We start from the raw sequence: 13,446 nt of genomic DNA, 5'->3' as shown, positions 1-13,446 counted from the left end.
GGCTCTTGCACAGCTCCAGCTCTGCTCCTGCACGGCTGCTGCACGCCTCTTGCGTGGCATCTGCACAGCCGTTATACTGCTCTTAACACGGCTCTTGCAGGTGCCGAGAGCAGCCTCGACACAGGCAGGCGGCCGGAGGAGAGGGCATGAGGACCCATCCGCCCGCAGGCTGGCGCAGGGGGAAGTGATGGTTGCTTGGAGGCGCCTGAGCAGCCTCCCGTGCCTCAGTTTCCCCCTCTGCAAGCAGGGGCTGGGCGGAGGGTAGGACGCAGGCCCTGCCGTGGGGGCTGGGCGGCTGCCCCCGGCCCTGCTCCCCCTCTCCCTTGGCCGGGCGGCGCGGCAGGAGTTAACCAGGAGCCGGCGGTGGGTGACCTTATTGGGGCCTCATCCTGGCCGCGGGCGAGCCGAGGGGGCCGCGTGCCGGCGGGGGGGGATGGATGCTGCCGGGAGGAAAATCCCCGGCCCCGTTGCCATGGCTTCTCATCAGGATGCTCTTGCATCACGGCCGGAGCCGGGGCGCGCGTGCACGCCGCCGCGGGGCTGCCGGCCGGGGGGCCTCGGCGGGCGGGAGGCGGGCGGCGGGGCGGGCAGCGCTCCGGAGCCAGTGACGTCCGCTCCGGCACCGGCAAAGGAGGAAAACAGCAGGCGGAGCCGGAGCCCGGCGCAGCCGGGGCGACGCGGAGGACGCTCGCCCGGCGCTAAGGCTGCCGGCCGCCCGCTCCGGCCCCGCGGGCGCTCCCGGGGGATGCGCGGGGCCGGCTGAGCCCCTCTCCCGGCCATGGGGCTCTGGCTGTGGCCGCTGCTCTGCTGCTTGCACGTGGCGCTGCTCCGCGGCGGCGGCTCCCCGCGGCCCCGGCCGCCCGCCCCGAAAGCCAGAGCCGTCCCGGGTCGCGAATGGCTCTCGGCCTCGCCGGCGCCCTGGGTGCCCACGCCGGAGCCGGACCCGGAGGGCTCGGCGGCGGCGCTGGCTTTCCTGCGCTCCGGCGACGCTCCGCGGCTCGCCCGGGCCAACTGCAGCCGGCGGTTCGCGGCGGGGCCGGGGGGCGGCGGGGGGCCGCCGGCCGCCCCTCGGGCCGCGCTGCGGGCGGCCGCCGAAACCCTGGCGCAGGCCGCCAACTTCCTCAACATGCTCTTCCAGGCCAACGACATGCGCGAGGGCAGCCTGGCCGAGGACGTCGAGTGGTACCACGCGCTGGTGCGCAGCCTCGTGGCCGGCGAGCCCCGGGCCCACCGGGCCGTGCTGGCCTTCGACGCCCACCCGCCGGCCGCCCGCCCCCGGCTGGTGCTGCAGGCCACCCAGGAGAGCCCCGAGATCCTGCTGCAGGACGTCTCGGCCGCCGCCGGCCGCGGCGACCTCAGCGGGGACGGCCGGTGGTTCGACGCCCTCGAGTCCCAGCCGATCCTCGCCCTCCGCAAACGGCTGCTCCGCAACGACCTGCGGAGCCTGGAGACCCCCAAGTGGAGCCGGGGCGACGGCTACGTGGGCGACGCGGGCCACGTGCGGTGGTCCCCGCCGTTCCTCGAGTGCCGGGACGGCAAGTTCCTGCCCGCCTGGATGGTCACGCTCTCCTCCTCCTTCTACGGGCTCAAGCCGGACCTCAGCCCTGAGTTCAAGTAAGGGGAGGCCAGTGGCGCCGGCGGGCGCCCCGGGGGGTTTCGGTCGGGGATGCTCCGTGCACGTGCCGGAGGGACGATCCACCGCCGCGCCGGGGGCCGTGGGAGCTGGACTGGGGTCCCCTGCTGGGGGCTGGGGTCCCCTGCTGGGTGCTGGGGTCCAGCTGCTGCTGCTGCACCCCGGCATGGGTGGGAGAGGGCTAGATTTCGCCCCAAAGTCCCTGTTTCTAGGGGCCCCATGGGCACCTTGTTGCAGCATCCAGAGCGGGGGACCGGGACCGTCCCCCAGCACCCTGACCCCCGCGAGGGGTCGACCCCAGGTGCTCCCCGTTGGCCACCGCGCAGCCGAGCTCGGGAGGCAGGACGCACCGGGGAGCCGCGTGGGGACGTCCCCGAGCAGAGGTCCCCGGTGGCCGCAATCGTTCCCTGCTGCTCCCCCGAAAGGGCGGCTGCTCCCAGCCCCGGGGGCGGGCAGCGTGGGACCCCCGGTGTGCCCCAGGGGTGGATGGTGTGGGACCCCCGGCGTGCCCAGGGGCAGGCAGTGCGGGGACCCCCAGTGTGCCCTGGGGGCGGGTGGCGCGGGACCCCCAGCGTGCCCAGGGCTGACGGTGCGGGACCCCCGGCGTGCCCAGGGGCGGGCAGTGCAGGGACCCCCGGCGTGCCCTGGTGGCAGGTGGCACAGGACCCCCGGTGTGCCCTGGGGGCAGGCGGTGTGGGCCCCTCGGCTGCCCCGGAGGCAGGCGGCGCGGGACCCCCGGTGTGCCCAGGGGGCGGGCAGCACGGGACCCCCGCCGTGCCCCGGGGGCTGAGCGGCACGCTGGGCGCAGGGGCGTCGTGCGGCTGGACGTCAAGCTGCAGGACGTGGAGCTCGACCCGTGCGCCAGCGAGCCGGGCTGGTTTGCCGACACGCACCGCTGCGACCTCAACAGCACGCAGGTATCGCCCCGCGCCGCCGCCGCCGCCGGCCTCCACCGCGCATCCCTCCCCTCCCGCCCGAGCGTTATCCTCTGGCCGGCTGATCCATCTGCTTCGCTGAGCTGCTCTCGGCGCCGCGGCCCCGAGGGTTTATTGTGCAAATCTTGCTGCCCGGGCCGCGCGCGGCGGCGCGGGAGCTGGCTCCTTCCCGCCTGCCCGCGCCCCCCGGGGCCGGCCGGGCTGCGAGCCGGGGGGCCGCGGCTCGGCCCCGCAGCCGCTGGAGCAGAGCCCGGGCTCGCCAGGCGCGCCGGGGGGGGGGTCCCGCCGCCTCCGGGGACCCTGAGCGCGAGCAAAGCCAGGGCCTCAGCCCTTCTCTTTCTGCACCTTCTCCTTCCGGTGCCCTGCAGGTCATTCCCACCGAAACGTTTCGACACCCTGCCGCGCTCCGGGCATCCAGCACCCGGAGAAATCCCCAGCCCGACCCATCGGAGCGGAGACCCCCCCGGCGCCCCGCGGCGTCCCCCGCTCGCCCCTTTCCGCCCTTTCCGGCCCCGTGTCGGGGCCGAGCCGCGGCGCCGGGGATTAGCGCGGGCGGCCGCTGCGCCCCGCCGCTGCCGTCACGGCCGAGCCCGCTCGGCAGGATTAGGGCGCTTTGCTGCATTAGGCGTCCATTTAGGTTTTAGGCAGGGATTTGAGGGCCAGGCTTTGGCTTTTAATTCCTAAATGTTTAACCACTGCTTTGCAGGCGCCGCCGAGGGGGGAGGCAGGCGCGGGGCCGGGGGCCAGCGCAGCACCCCAGGGCGCGGGGCGAGCCCTCGCCCAGACCTGTCTCCTTCAGTGTGTCCCGCAGGAGAGCCGCGGCTTCGTCCTCGGGAGCTACCTGTGCCGGTGCAAGCCGGGCTTTTACGCGCCCGGCGGAGCGGCCAGCGGCGCCGGGGCAGGTGGGTGCCCGCGGCGCCCCGGTTGGCGGCCGAAGCGGGAGGAGGCACCGGGTGGTGCAAGACGGGGTGCACGCAGGGGGGGGGGCCGGCAGACCCCCCCCCCCCCGCCGACCCCGCTCACGCCGGGCCGCCCGCTCTCCGTCCGCAGGCACCCGGGGCAGGGCGGCCGGGCAGGTCGGTGCGCCGGAGGCCGGGGGCCGGCTGGCGTGCCGCCCCTGCCGGCGGGGATGCGCCGCGTGCGTGGACGACGCGCCCTGCTTGATCGAGGAGGACCGGGCGCTGCGGGCGGCCGTCCTCTGCTGCCAGGCCGCCTGCATGCTGGCCGTCTTCCTCTGCATGCTCGTCTCCTACCACTTCCGAAGGAGCAAGGCAAGGCGCCGGGGCCGGCCGGGGCGCCGCGGGCGCTGCTCCGGCCTCCCCGCCTGCCCTCACCGCTCTCTTTGCCTGTTGCCGCAGCGGATCCGGGCGTCGGGACTCATCCTCCTGGAGACCATCCTCTTCGGCTCCCTCCTCCTCTATTTCCCCGTGAGTAGCCGGCCGGCCCCGGCGGGGCAAACGCTCCTTCCCGCGGCCCGCGGAGACTCGTCCGCTGACCTCTCCCGGCCGCGTTTCGGGCGGCAGAGAGGGGCCGCCCCGACCTCCTCCGGGCGCGCGACGGCGCCGAGCGGCCCCGCCACCCCGGCCAGCGCCGCGGGAAGCCTCGCGGGAGCCCCTGGCCGCCGGGCGCCGCGGCCGGGCCGATCCGCCCAGCCCAAACCCGCCCGCCTTCCCCGGGGCGGCAACCTGCCACGCGACGGGGCACGGCGACAGCTCGGCCTCGCCGTTAATTGTGCTGGCTCGGCCCTTCGGCGGCTGCGCTATCAAGCCTCTCCGCAACCCTAATCCCTTTTCTGCCGCTGGCCGTTGCAATTAATCCCTCTCCAAATCCTCTCTCCCTCCTGCGAGAGCCGCAGCGTCCGCCGCAGGACAAGGGGGAAGGCGAGAGCCGGAGAGTCTTTCCCCAAAGTAGTCGCTTTCCAGGTCTTGCAGCAAGACGGGGCAGGACCGTGCCGGCACCCGCGTCCGCTCTTTCCCGCGCGTCTCCCTGCCCCGGCTCGGCCCTGCACCGGCCCTTTCTCCACCCCCAGCAGCATCCGAGCGTCCGGCACCCCGCGCGCGTCGCCCGCAGGGCACGACGGGGCCAAAAGCACCAAGGCCCGCCGGCCGAGGCCGGCCGCACGCGCCGACCCCGCTCTGCTGCCTTCCCAGGTGTTTATCCTCTACTTCAAGCCGAGCATTTTCCGCTGCATCGTCCTGCGCTGGGTGCGTATGCTGGGCTTCGCCATCGTCTACGGCACCATCACCCTCCAGCTGTACAGGTAACCGGCGGGGCAGGCAGAGCCGGAGCCGGCGCTCTGCCCGGACCCGAAGACGGGCCGTGCTCCCGCGGGGAGCGCCCCGGCTCCGGAGCAGCCCCGCGGCGTGCCGGGCTCAGCCCCGCGTGCCTCGCAGGCTGCTGAAGGCCTTCCTGTCCCGCACGGCCCAGCGGGTGCCCTACATGAGCAGCGGGCGGGTGCTGAAGATGCTGGGGCTGATCCTGCTCCTGGTGCTGTGGTTCCTGGCGGCCTGGACCGCGGGGATGCTGCAGAACGTCGACAAGAACATCCCGCTGGTCGTCCGCTCCCAGACCGCCGGCGGCCTCCAGTTCCACCTCTGCGGCCACGACCGCTGGGACTACATGATGGTGATGGGTGAGCGCCGGCTCGGCCGCCGCGATCCCTCCCAGCCGGCGCCTCTCGCCCCCGGCAGCCGCCGTCCCGCAGAAGGGGACGCCGGGGGCGCTCGTTCGCTCGGTGCTTTAATCCGCCCGCGGCGTGCAAGCAGGGTTGGGGCTCAGGAGCCTCCTCCTGCCCTACTGCGGGCGTCCCCAGCGTCACCGCGGAGCGAGGGCCAGCACCCCGGCGGCGCCGCGGCTCGCCCCGGGGTGGCCGTGCCGGAGGGTGCTGCCGGCTCTGCCCCGGGCGGCGAAGCCAGGCCCGGGACGCGCTGGGCGGGCGGCGGGCGAGCCGCGGGGCCGGGGGCTCAGCGCCGCTCCTCCGCTCTGCGCCCAGCCGAGATGCTCTTCCTGCTGTGGGGCAGCTTCCTGTGCTTCGCCACCCGCGCCGTGCCCTCGGCCTTCCACGAGCCCCGCTACCTGGGCATCGCGCTGCACAACGAGCTCCTCGTCTCGGCCGCCTTCCACGCGGCCAGGTGAGGAGGGGACGGCGGCGGCGGTGGCCCCCCGCCGCCGGCGCCCGCGCTGCCCGCCCTCGCTCGCCCCGCGCAGGTTCGCCCTGGTGCCCTCCCTGCACCCCGACTGGACCCTGCTGCTCTCCTTCGCGCACACCCACGGCACCGTCACCGCGACGCTGGCGCTGCTCTTCGTCCCCAAGGTAGCGCGGGGCCGGGCCGTGTCCCCCCCCCCCCCCCCCGGCCGCCCCCTTGGCAGCCTCCGGGCGGCTTTCGGCCCTTCCCGGCGGCCCCTTTCTCCTTCCCCTTCGCTGCAGCCGGTCTTTGCGCCGGGGCGAAGCCGTAGCGCGGGGTGGTGGGGGGGGGGCTGCAAACACCCCGTGGCCCCTCTCCGTCCCCCCCTCGCCCCCCCCAGTTCCTGCACGCCGGCTCGCCGCCGCGCGAGGAGATCGCGGCCGAGGTCTACGAGGACGAGCTGGACGGGCGGCGCTCGGGCTCCTACCCCAACAGCAGCGTGGCCTCGGCCGGGAGCGAGCGCAGCCTCGACCCCGATGACGTCCGGGTGGGTGGCGTGCTCAGCACCTTCTTTTGACGCTACCTCCGTGGCGGCGGCGGCGGCGGGGACCCCCCCCCCCCCAGCCCGCGCAGAGCGGGAGCCGCCGCGCAACAGACGGGGCGGGGAGCCGGGGGCAGCAGTTGTACGTGCCCTCCTCTCTCCCTGCCCTCGGTGCCCGCGGCCCCCGGCTCGGCGGCGCGCAGCAGGAGCTGCTGAAGCTCTACGGGCAGCTGGAGGCGCAGCGGACGCGGAGGATGGCGGCCAGCAACCCCCACCTGCCCCGGCCGCCCCGGCGAGCCGAGCCGCCCCGGCCCGCGGCCCGCCGCGACCACCAGCGGGACGGCGCCTCGCCGGGCGGCCGGGAGGCAGGCGAGTCGCGCAGCGCCGAGGAGCACGCGCGGCGGCAGCCGTCGGAGCTCAGCTCCCCGGCGCGGACGGCGGCGCTTGCGCAGGGGTCCGACGGCGAGTCGCCGGCGGCCGCCCCGCTGGCCCGCAAGTCGGCCAGCGCCCGCGAGCTCAGGGCCGAGCGGCGGCCGCCGGCGTCGCTGCTGCAGAAGTCGCGCAGCCTCGGCGCCGGGGACGAGGCCTCGCTCCGGGCCGGCCGGCCGGGGCGGCGGAGACGGCGCGAGCCGGATGGCGAGGAGCCCCCGGCCGCCTCCGAAACGCCGGCCGCCCGGGGCTGCCCGCGCCGGGGCCGGGCGCGGAGACACGTCAGCTACGCGCCCGTCAAGAGCGTCAGCGTGGACGGGGCCCCGCCGCCGGGCCGGGTGCGCGTGGGGGCGCGCAGGACCCCGCCGGCGCCCCCCGCCCGGCACCGCAGCCTGGCGCCGCCGCGGGAGACGGGGGGCTCGGGGACGCCCAGCGCCGACGCGCCCGCCCGGAAAGCCTCCGTCGGCAGCCCGGGATTAGCCGCCAGCGCCTTCAACCCCTCCGGGGCAAAACGCAGCGGGAAGGGGGAGAAGGAGGGCGAGGGAGCAGGAGACGGAGGCGGCAGCGGGGGCATCGGCGGCGGGCAGGGGGCAGGACCCGGCAGCCTCCCGGCGCAGGAAAGCGCGGCGGACGCCCGCGGGAAACTGGCGGGGGAGCCCGGCTCGGGCCGGGGCAGCGCCGGCGGGACCCCGGGCACGGCCGAGCGGGGCGAACCCCCGCGGCCGCCCGCAGTCCCGGCACCCGTTAGCAGCCAGGAAACGGCGGAACAACCCTGCGGAGCCGCCAGCTCCGACCCATCCGCCGCCGCCGCACCGAAAGCGGAGGCGGCCGCGGCGCCAGAGCCTGAGATTTGTGCCGGGGAAGCCCCGGGTGCTCCCGCAGGGAAAGGGGCGTCGTTAAAGCAGGAGGTGATTGCATCCCGGGAGGACAGAGGGGTCCCGCCAAGAGGGACAAGGCCGGCGAAGGCGCTGCAGCAGGGCAGCGGGCAGCGCGAGCCCGTCCGTCCCGGGGAGAGCGCGGACACCCAGCGACTCCCCGCCAGGAGCGGGAGCCCCGATGCGCCACCAGCGCCGGCGGGGAAAGCAGAGCGCGTCGCGAGCCGGAAGGCGGAGGTCCGTCCTCGGGAACCCGAGGCGGACTCCAGCGCTAAAATAGAAATCTGCCGCTGGGAGGAAGGCGAAGGTCTGCCAGGGACGGGGAAGGTGGGACGAGATCGGGGTCAGGCCTCCCCGGAGGAGGCGTTGCAAACGCCCCGTTCGCGGGACGCTGGGGAAACGGTGCCTCCAAAACCCGCCGGCGCGACGCCGAGGGAGGCCGTCTGCCCCTGGGAGAGCCGAGGCGCGGAGGAGGCGCCGGCGAAAGCCGCCGCACCAAGCCCAGACCTGCTTAGGCTGACCGCGAGGGGAGCAGAGAGCGGCGAGAGCAAGAAAGCAGAGGTTTGTCCCTGGGAGACGGCGGAGGGCCACGGCAGCCGCAAAGCAGAAATCTGCCCCTGGGACGCGGGTGAGGTGCAACCGGAGAAAGGAAAGCTGGAACAAGACAGGATGAGGCTTTCCAAATGGGTCAAGAGCATCCGGCCGAAATCGCTGGGTTTGCTGAGGGCGCAGGAGAGCGGGAGCAGCCCGCCAGCGTCCGCCCGCCCTTGGGGCAGCGCCAGCATCGAGGTAGGCTCACCTCAACCAGCTCCCAAAAGCCCCCAGCTGCCAAAAAGGACCTGGAGGAGCCCCGAGGGTGCAGGGAGCGCAAAGGCTTCGCTTTGTCCCTGGGAAACTGATAGCGATAAAGCAGAAATTTGCCCTTGGGAAGCGAGCGCAGCCTTATCTGATGCCCGAAAATTAAAAGGCGATGAAAGTGAAACTTCCCGAGTGAAGAAAGGCATTTCCGCCCGGCGAGCTGCTCCGACAGAGCCGAGTGACACATCCCAAATGGCAGAGCAGGGCAGCAGCCGGCGGGGGTCCGTCTGCCCCTGGGACGGGGCGGAGGGACCAGGCGCGGGATTCGCCCCTAAAAGCCCGGGACTGCCCCAAACGCCTTCAGCGAGAGCGGCAGGCAGCGTCGAGAGCCAAAAGGCCGACGTCTGCCCACGGGAAGCTGAGGATGAGCCTCCTGCTAGAACGGAAACCTGCCCGCGGGAAGCATCGGCCGCCCCAGCCGATAAGGAGAAACTGAGTCAGGGCACGAGCGGGACTTTCGAAGAGAAAAACCTCCCGGGAGCGAGAGGAATTGAAGCTATCCAAGCAAAACTAGCCGAGGAGGGTGGCGGTGGGCCAGAGTCCTCCGTCTGCCCCCGGGAACGCACGGGCGCCGACGTCGCCTTGCCTAAGCTCGCTAAGAAAAGCCTAGAAAGGACAAAAGCTGAATCCAAGGGGCGGCAGAGCGCGAAGGCCGAGGTCTGTCCCTGGGAAGCGGAGGAGCCGGACGCCAGCAGCAAGGCAGAAATCTGCCCCTGGGAGGCGAGTGAGGCCCTGCCGAAGAAAGAGAGCAAGAGGGGCAAAGAGAAGACAGACGCTGCCGACAAGCGCATCACGCGCCAGGCGGCCTTGGCCAGCCCGGTGAAGTCCTCGGAGGAGAGGGGGAGCAGCGAGCGAGAGGCCGTCTGCCCCTGGGAGAGCCTGGACGCGGGGCAGCCGGCCGCAAAACCCCGCGCCGGGGGCCCACGTCTGCCCAAATCGCCCTCGAGGACATCTCAGAGCGCGGAGAGCCTAAAGGCCGAGGTCTGCCCGTGGGAGACGCAGGAGCTCGAAGGCGGCAGTAAAGCAGAAATCTGCCCCTGGGACGTGGCTGCGCCTCCGTCGGATAGAGAGAAATCAAGACAGGATAAAGACGGTCTGTCTGCAGCGAGCGAAAGCGCAAGCCCAAAGCAAAGTCTCTTTAAAGAGACCGGAGAGAGCACGTCTCAGAAGAGAGAGAAAGCAAGCCGAGAGCGCGAGTCCATCTGCCCCTGGGAGAGCGTGGGCACGGAGGGCTCCTCCGCCAGGGACGGCGCGGGAAGCACAGAGCGGTTGAAAGCCACTTCCAGGAAATCGGAGAGCGCAGGGAGCAAAGCGGCCGAGGTCTGCCCCTGGGAGAGCCTGGACACGGAGGAGCCGGCCGCAAAACCCCGCGCCGGGAGCCCAGGTCTGCCCAAAGGGCCCTCCAAGAAACCGGAGGGCACAGACAGCCGACGGGCGGACGTCTGCCCGTGGGAGACCGCGGGTGCCGATGCCGGCGTTAGAAGTGAAATCCGCCCCTGGGAAGTGACGGGTGTCCCGCCAGATGCACCAGGCCAGGCGGCTTCCAAAGGCCGGGCGGGCTCCGGCCGTGCCGCAGGCGCCTTTGCAAAGGCCGAGCTTGGGAGCAGCCAGCGGGAGTCCGTCTGCCCTTGGGAGAGCCTGGGCACGGAGGAGCCCTCCCTAAAAACTGCAACGGGGAAAAGTCCACCCAAAAAGCCGGAGAGCGTGGAGAGCAGGAAGTCTGACGTTTGCCCCTGGGAAGCAGCAGAGCCCGAAGCCGCGGAGAAGGAAAGCGTTAAAGCAGAAGTGCGCCCACGGGGAGCAGCGCGAGCGTCCTCCACCGAGGCCGGAAAGCCGGTGGCAGGAGCTGACGCCGCGTCTCCGACAGCCCCGCTGAAAAAATCCAAGGGCAGAGCTGAAGGTGAAGCTGGGCACCAGCCGCTGTGCCGCATCCTGCCGGGCATCCAGCCCCCGCGGGGCCCCGGCCAAGGCAGCGGCCCCGGGGCAGCCCTGCTCCCGCAGCCGGCTCCCGCGGCGGGCAGCAGCCCCGGCCGCGGCACTAGCGTAGCCGAGGTTTGTCCCTGGGAAGCGGAAGGGGCTCCCCCAGCCCCTGACAAGACCAGCCCGGAAACCAGTAAAACCTCTGCAGTGTGTCCGTGGGAGGCGGAGAGCGCGGATCGCATCCCGACTCGCCGCGGGCAGGGCAGAACCGGGGAGAGCCCCGGGGACGGAGACAGCGGCGCGACCGAGAGCAGCCCGGACGTCTGCCCGTGGGACCACGAGTAGGTCCTTCGGCCTGGCCACGAGCCGGGTGCAGACACGGCTTTCGTGAACGTGAAGGAAAGCTCTTGAGCCCAAGACCGCTTTGGTTCCCGGCACAGCCCGCTGCCCCGCCGCACGGCCCAGGCTGGGACAGAGCTGCCAACGGCAGGGCCACGTGCCCAGCGGGCTCCGGCTGGCCTCCAACAGCACCCTGGGGACCAAAACAGCGAGGGGACCATTAACATTTTCTGCCTTTGAAGAACTCAAGCCAGGCAATAGCCTGCAAATGCCAGCCATCACCTATCAACGCTGGCCCAGCGCAGAGCTGGGCCATCCAAGCAGGGGTACCCGCGTGAAACCATCCGTGGGACGCCAGCCTCTCTCACTTCACCAACGCATCAGGAGCAAAGCTGTCACCGGCTGGCTAAACACACTCACCCACAAGCAGCTGATCGGCTGGGGAGGTTGGTGCCTCTGGCACAAGGAAGCGTGGCTTGCCCGCCACCCTTAAACACGCAGTCCCAAGCAGTTACGTCTCTAGCTGTGCTATACTAGCCGATATCCTGGAGGTGCAATTCCGAATTCAGCCGGGGCCCCGAGCAGGACAGTCAGCCACAGCTAACTGAGGTTCAGAAGCCTTACGCCCAAACGCCACCACCTAAAGTCATTCTTAGCGTTCCCTGCTCTGGTTGCATAGAAATTCCTCATGTTTCCCAAGCTGCCGACCTCATCTCCCGCTCCTGGCTAAAGGCCGTGCCTACATCCTCCACCCTGAACGTGGAGGGACCTAGGTCTGGCTCCCATTTATTACTGTTTTGCCTGCCTTGTGGTAGTGGCTCCTTATGGGACCAAAACACGCCATAACATTTCAGTTCTTTCCCCCAGAAAGCCACTGATTTTAGCAGCTGAGGGAAGAGGACGCACAGTGAAAAATCATGCTGGCAACCAATTAGGTAATATGGAAACAGCATGACCATCGGTTTTGGCTGGCGATTTAGAGCTGATGGGAGCTGGCAGCCTCAGCAAGCCGGAGGCTCGGAGGCTCAGGCATCACATTCTCCATCACAAGCCAAGTGAAACTAGGGGAGAGTCAAACCAGGGCAGCAACAATGCAATTGGGAAGGGCGGAAACCAGCTTTCCACATTCCTGCAGCTCAACTGATCTCCCCCAGCACTGCTGGCATCTGCATTTTAAAGCAGGGAGATTCCTGTAATCACAACCAGAACCAGTCAGGTTCTGAAGCTTGGGATAAAGAGCCCTTCTTCCCAATCAGCCCCACGACAGGTTTTTGCTTCCCCACTTCAAAGGCATTCAATCTTAAGTGCCCTCTGAAGTTGCTGAGCCAGCCACAGGACTTTCAGGCGTGCAGATCAAACCTTTTCGCTCTGCTTTGGTCCAACAATGCTAGCTCAGCACTTGAACGCTGCGAAGCTCCCAGCAGTTTCTGTTCCCACCACCATCTCTGTTCCCAGCAGTCTCTGCCTATCGTTCATCCTGAGGGAATAAACTAACATGTGGGTCGTTCCACTGCTCTGCTTTTAGAAACCTCCGCATTCATGAAGACCGAGATCGGTATTCCCAGTACTAACCTCATCTCTGACTAACTTCATAGCACTGCTACACTTCTAATTCTTACAGTAACTCAGCTGTAAAGGTGCATGTCTTAACTAACAATGCCACTAACTTTTCAAAGCACCTTGTCATTACTGGTTACGTCTTGGTGTGTGTGCGTGTGTGTGTGTGTCCATGCGTTGTTCACCATCTGCAAACAGATTCCCATAAGATAGTGCAGATGCTGAGACCAGGGAAGCACCACGCTCCCCAGAGCAGCAGACAAGGCTCTGGGTATGCAGTTACTTCAGCCCATCTGCCCACAGGGTGCTCTTCCTCCTGTCTCAGCTCTTCTAAAGGGGGCGAACATATTTCCTGCTCACCAGTGTTGCATGGGTGGAGATGGAGCGCTACAAGCAGAGAGCACCTTGACTTCAGGACAAAGAGAGCTACAGAACGTTTTCCTCACCATATAAAAACAATCAGGTGAGCAGTAGGCTTCATGGGCATAAACAAAAAAAAAAAGAGAGACAGCAGAAGCAAATGTTTCACTTCTATCCTTGATCTCCGCACGAGACTGGGACTCGGAGCTTGTCCCCTTGTCCCTTTGTCGTTTACTTCCACTGTCCTTAGAAAGTGGTGTTGGTGTAGCGTGCTGTCTGTGATTTTCTTCAGCGTTGAACGTCAAACGACGAGATCATCCACTTGTGTAAGAAAGCGTACATACAAAGAATAAAGAGTATTATCTACAGTGTGCACACTTACTGGCTGATTTATGGGGCGTGGATAAGATATCAAATATGTCCAAGGAAGCGTTACAACAGAACAACGCAAAGCTGTAAGGCTGTAAAGGAATGCCAGGAATAAAAGTGGCTTAGTTGCAGAAATCTGAATATTGGCAAAGGAGATGGGGAGCTATGCGCTGCTAGACTTGAAGGAAAGGCCATTCTCCCAGAAACCCCAGCCACTCCATCAGAAAACATGCCCTTTTCATTAAGAGCCAGAGCTGAAGAACCTTGTTCATATTTTATAGATCTTGGCTCCAGAGTCACATCCATACCTGCTTGTATGCTGCCTTAGTCGCATCAGATTCAAACTAGGCACCTAACAGTAGTTAATCTTAGTTCCTAGCCCAGTTCACATGTGCTGGAAGTGAAAAGAGATTCAGTGCTCCAGCACGTGAATGAAGCGTAGGCAGAAGGCTCAATATAGAAGGTTCTTTCAGGAAAGGCAGACAGATTATGACACCCCTCTGGT

General features: G+C 68.7%; 1 protein-coding gene across 1 annotated transcript; it reads left to right on the top strand.

Annotated features, from left to right (window-relative positions):
- Positions 1-1,111: 1,111 nt before the first annotated feature.
- On the top strand, positions 1,112-12,940 carry GPR179 (G protein-coupled receptor 179). The gene is made up of 11 exons (XM_068918764.1): positions 1,112-1,614; positions 2,442-2,550; positions 3,368-3,470; positions 3,619-3,839; positions 3,927-3,995; positions 4,719-4,828; positions 4,962-5,200; positions 5,561-5,699; positions 5,776-5,881; positions 6,094-6,240; positions 6,438-12,940. The coding sequence occupies exons 1-11, from the start codon at positions 1,127-1,129 to the stop codon at positions 10,659-10,661; spliced, it is 5,955 nt and encodes a 1,984-aa protein (XP_068774865.1). The 5' UTR covers positions 1,112-1,126; the 3' UTR covers positions 10,662-12,940.
- Positions 12,941-13,446: the final 506 nt, after the last annotated feature.

This window comes from Struthio camelus, chromosome 25 (genome assembly GCF_040807025.1).
Source record: "Struthio camelus isolate bStrCam1 chromosome 25, bStrCam1.hap1, whole genome shotgun sequence".
Classification (NCBI taxonomy): Eukaryota; Metazoa; Chordata; class Aves; order Struthioniformes; family Struthionidae; genus Struthio; species Struthio camelus.
Note: the sequence above shows the minus strand (reverse complement) of the source record. Positions and strands in the feature narration are given on the sequence as shown.

Bases quoted from the DNA above. Each gene is read 5' to 3' on its own strand.
- GPR179 (XM_068918764.1), top strand. From the start codon at position 1,127: ATGCTCTTCCAGGCCAACGACATGCGCGAGGGCAGCCTGGCCGAGGAC. The intron at 3,996-4,718 runs GTGAGTAGCCGG...CTGCCTTCCCAG, and splicing joins CCCTCCTCCTCTATTTCCCC to GTGTTTATCCTCTACTTCAA. The intron at 5,882-6,093 runs GTAGCGCGGGGC...CGCCCCCCCCAG, and splicing joins CGCTGCTCTTCGTCCCCAAG to TTCCTGCACGCCGGCTCGCC.